Source organism: Anarrhichthys ocellatus, unplaced genomic scaffold, assembly GCF_004355925.1.
Source record: "Anarrhichthys ocellatus isolate YVR2014 unplaced genomic scaffold, GSC_Weel_1.0 scaffold3884, whole genome shotgun sequence".
NCBI classification, from domain to species: domain Eukaryota; kingdom Metazoa; phylum Chordata; class Actinopteri; order Perciformes; family Anarhichadidae; genus Anarrhichthys; species Anarrhichthys ocellatus.
Window position 1 is genome coordinate 1 of NW_022283858.1, and position 5,075 is coordinate 5,075.

The 5,075-nt window shown below is 39.5% G+C and overlaps 1 protein-coding gene across 1 annotated transcript; it reads right to left on the reverse strand.

Moving 5' to 3' along the window:
* Window positions 1-145: 145 nt before the first annotated feature.
* LOC116379207 (cytochrome P450 3A40-like) lies at window positions 146-5,066 on the reverse strand. The gene is made up of 11 exons (XM_031841148.1): window positions 4,420-5,066; window positions 4,173-4,272; window positions 3,972-4,085; window positions 3,038-3,126; window positions 2,812-2,960; window positions 2,541-2,668; window positions 2,378-2,453; window positions 2,124-2,284; window positions 1,024-1,250; window positions 697-859; window positions 146-431 (listed from the first exon to the last, which is right to left on the reverse strand). Exons 2-11 carry the CDS (start codon window positions 4,224-4,226, stop codon window positions 342-344), a joined length of 1,251 nt encoding a protein of 416 aa, XP_031697008.1. The 5' UTR covers window positions 4,227-4,272; window positions 4,420-5,066; the 3' UTR covers window positions 146-341.
* Between the last annotated feature and the right edge of the window lie 9 nt (window positions 5,067-5,075).

The window sequence follows — 5,075 nt, forward strand, 5'->3', positions numbered from 1 at the left end:
ACATTTCCCTTGTATTTTTATATGTTGTATTTTATATTTTCAAGCCTCTGTTGTACAGCCAAATGTTGATCATTTGTAGCCCCGGTAAGTTGCATGTTGCTGTTCCAGTGATCAAATCACATATAAGAATGACAGTGCCCATGAGGAAGACCCAAACTATCCTTTATTAACACAGGCGTGTCAAATTATCCATTTGTCACTTAGTTTAGGATGAACATTGGTGCAAGCTTTAATGGGAACAAAAAAGAGAACTAACTGATACAGATGAACACACAACTGTACTATTAGGCTACCATTACAAAAATAGAAATGTTCATAATCCTTTATCTCGTTCATTCTTTTTAATTTGAGGATTCAGAACGTGACACCAGCTTAAGTTTGATTGGTCGTTTTGGCATCAGCAGGCCCTGGATGTCCATCTCAAAGGGGATCTGACAGGAAATTACATGTGAAGAGAAAAGAGTTGTGAACAAAGTCAACAATGTATGAAACATACAAACAGCTGGCAGTATCACAAAGGGTAAAAAAGGCTTCAAGGCCTTTGCAACACCCTGATTGGCTATCTTTGGCATTATATAAGCCTCAATATCTCAATAAAACTAGCAACAAATACAATTTGGACAGCAATACACATACGCCATGAAAGATGATTATTCATTCACCATAAAAAAGCAACAACAATCAGTGTGGTCTCACCTCAGTCTCCTTACACACAGAGAAGCTGAACCTCTGCAGGATCTCCACCATTGCTAGTTTCATCATCACCAGAGCAAATCGCATCCCGATGCAGTTCCTTGGTCCTGCCCCAAAAGGCATGTACGTGTAGGGATCAATAGTCTCCTTGTTTTCCTTGCTGAACCTGAGGATGCACGCACACATACACGCACACACACATGCACACACACATGCACACACAAACACACGCACCATGTAACAATAACAGCAATAAAGAAATTGCCTGCAGCGTTCAGGTCATTACTGCTGCACTTTTGGTAAACCTAATCATATGAATCCTTTCTATACCTCTCAGGTTTGAACTCCTCGGGCTCGGGCCACAGACTAGCATCCCGGTGCAGCGGCCATGTTGGTACCATGACAACCATATCTTTTGGAATCACAAGACCATTTATCTCCACAGTCGCCTTGGCCACACGCTCCAGACGTGGGGCAATGGGGTACAATCGGAGAGACTCGTTGATGACGCTGTCTAGATACTCCATCTTCATGAGAGCCTGGTACTCAACGGGACCCTAACACAGAGACACTCTGTTAAATTGGGCAAAGTCAGGAGTTACCAGAATCCCTGAGGGAATACATTGATGGTTGATGGAGGTACTGAGGTTAAAAAAACACTGTTACCGTCCTTTATAGGTTTAGATCAGAAGACTGATGTCTCATCATGTCTGTCTGGAGGTATGAGGCTACAGCCAGCAACCAGTTAGCTTAGCATAAACGCTTGACCAGAAAGAAAAGAAATGTGCCTACCAGGACCTTTAATGCTCAATAAAATGTACACATATTTTTTACCTTGTTTGTTTTATCAACATTAAGAAACGTTAAGTTGTGATTTTACCGGGGCTTGCGGTTTTCCCGTTTCCAGATCTATGCTAAGTTAACCGGCTGCCGGCTGTAGCCTTACATTTTCTGTAAATATGTGAGAGTGGTAGGAACCCTCTCTGCAAGAAATGTCAAAATATTAATGATAAATAATATGACTAAGTGTAATGTGAAAGGGGCCAGTCGTTATAACACACCCAGAGAATTATCACATAATCCTTAAGAATTATGCTTCTCTGGAGATATAAAGTGATATAAAGTTCACTCCTTTGCAGCACAAGGAAGTGTAATTTCAGTGTCACACAACTAACCGCTAATGACCCGGATACTTCTGTCAAGAGTTTGTGGAAGTGAAACCACAGCTAAAAGAAAAGTGATTAAACACAACTCCCGATGATAATTAATGTTGCTCTGTGCCTGCTGGATTTGAAAATAAGCACTTAATATAGTGATTTTATATCAAATTTATAACCTCAACTCAAGAAATAATGAAAGCAGCTTTAAATGGATTATTTTGAGGCCTTCCTGCAACCTCAAATATTGTCCTCTTCCCACTCCCAACGCACCTTGTCCGGGAAGGTGGAGTCGACCTCCTCCTGCAGCCGTTTCATGACATGAGGGTTCGTCGCCAGATTGTAGGCCAAGAAGGTGAGAGAGGTGCTGCTTGTTTCGTAGCCAGCAAAGAGGAAAATCATTGCTTGAGAAAGGATCTCATGATCGCTTAAACCTGGGGAGATAGCAAGGAGATAGATTTAGAATAGTTTTTAGTTGGGCTTTTATGTGTGTGTAGATACCGTACATTGCTGTGTGTGTGTGTCACCTTTATTTGGTTCGTTATTGCTGAGGTCATTGTTTTTCTGGGAGTCAATCATCAACTGAAGGAAATCCACTCGACTCTAAAAGTAGTATGAGAATAACTGTGATTGTAGTTCTGCATCTGCTGATGCAAAGAGATGTGGATGCAAAGGCACAGACAGTCATACCTTTTGCTGGCTGTACTCTCGGTTAGACTTGATCTTCTTCAGCGCAGCGTAAAAGAAGTCTATGACAGACGAAGGGAAAAAGGAAAACTCCATCTTCTCAAGAATGTGACCCATAAAGGGAAAAACAGCTGGAATCAAGCAGAAAGCAACACACTTATCAAGGACACAGGGCAGACAGTGACTGTAAACATTCACAACACAGATATTTTTGGATTACCAGCTAGATGGACAACATTATAAATAGTTGCATTTTATAAAATGATTCCTGTACCAACAATAATGAAGAGAGGGCTAAAAAGGTCAAACTTCAGCATCTTCTTGATGTTAGTGACAAAAGGGTCCGAGGGGTTGTTGAGCGAGTCTATGTCGACACTGAAGGCTGTGCTGGCTACTACATCCATACTGAAGGGTCCAAAGAACCTAAAGGGAAAACAAGACGAGTTAACTTCATACATTCTCTGGAATAAGTTTAAATGATTGGTGTAATGTGTCCTTACTCTTTCAGCTCTAAGGGTTCATCTTTGTCTGCCTTCTTTTTCATGCTGCTGGTCAGGTTAGCAGAGTGGTGCTTCATTATGCTAAACATCTGAGACACAGATAGACAGAAGAAAAGGCTTACTGAAATACTGGTCAATAAAACACAATGCAATACACTGGCACGGCGTTGCTGCTGTTTCGCTTTGTGTTGTGTAATATATATATTTATATATTTGGATTGGATATATAAAGATTTGGGCTCTAAATAAGCTTGGAAGCCGGTTTGCTTTGTGCCCTCTGCAGTCTACTCACTGGTTAGATTGAGGAGGTTTAAACTTCGATTTATCAGTCCATAGTATGATACTCTGTAATACAATTCAAATAGAACTAACTTTATTTCTATCGTTCAGGTTTTAATAATGACTTTGCTTAAGCAACACGCCTGTTAATATTCCAGCTTGTTATAGGCTGCATTATTGTGCACTTGACACTGAAGCAGGAACCTGTTCCTATTTAAATCTGCAGACAATTTGATGCTAAACTTCCAATTTATTTGACTGATGATTTCTTCATTTCATAACTTCTGTTGCTCAGAGAGATCTTTGTCACTTTCCGCCCTTTCACTTGTCAGTGTGGTTGAACCGTTGTACAGCGTTTTGTCCTCCATGTACAAAACATGACTTTTTTTGCAAACCCTTCATACACAATTGGTAAAGAAGACTTTCTACAAACTAGAAGCATGAAAGACAATAAAAAAAAACTCTCAGCAATCTCTCAGCAATCTGACCGACTGCATTTTTTCTAAGCATGTACTCTTTGCTATTGTTGTCAAATTAAAAACAAGTCGTGCCTTTGATTGTACATTTTGTGTATTAATCTTAATAAACATTTGATCGCAAAAGAAAGAAAATTCAATAAAAGGCAGAGGAGGTACAGAGCAGGAGGGGGCTGTACCTCCTTCAGTCTTCCTGAGGTGAAGGTGGGCGAGAGGACGCTGCGGATCCTCCTCCACTGGTCATCCTCAGCGATGGACACAGCGTCATACAGTTGTCCGTTCAGGCGGAAGTTCTGTAACAGAGAATCACATAGCCTACTGATGAGGAGAGTTCAAGCAATCACGAGTGTCTGAATGTGTGATGAAGTTATTTTGCTTACTCTGCGGTTGGTGAAGAGAGAGTAACACTCCTTTATCAGCACAGCTTTTATCATAGCAGGATCTGTGACGCACAGCACGGGCTGACGGCCATCAAAAATGCTAAATAAGATAAGAATTGAACAGAATATGAATAGAAAAATAACGAAACACCAGGTGAGCTTGTTATGCAGACATATCAATAGACCTTGTAAAACTATATACAGAGAGACTTTATATGCAGAAACACACTACAGCATGCAGACTTACCCCCATACTTTTCCATATTTCTTGAAGCAATCTGTGTCAAAGTTGATGAATCCCTGTGTACAAGAAAAATAATATACAGATCATGAAATATTTTTAGCATGAACATTTTCTAATTAAATATGTCGATATGTAGGACTGGAGTCGCTACGATGCATATTAATGGTCAAATGTTTACTCAATTATCCCAACGTCTTCACTTCACAGCTGTTATCCTTCTATTAAATAACAATACAATTAAATATCATTGAACACAGACAGATCACAGAATAGAAAAAGGGAAAATGTGAAGATTCATTGTCAAAATGTAATAACACAATTGTGATACTTTGTCTTTGATACATAAAGGAATTGGATTCTGAAAAGGCTACTGTAGTTCTACCTTTCCTAAGCTTAAACCTGTGAAATTCATTCCATGGGAATTATTTTCTACGAAATATTTTGTTGTATTTTCTTATTAAAGCGAGGTCAGTGGATTATCCTGAGTAAACATAAATAACTACAGGGTCATTCCATTTTAACAGGACTAGTATCAAAACGGGAAAGACAGGTCTTGCTCAACATTATGCCTCAACTTTTTCCCACTTTGTTAGGTTGAATTACTCATTATGTACCTTGCTAAGCCTGTAGATCTATTATGTACAACTTCTGAAAAAAAA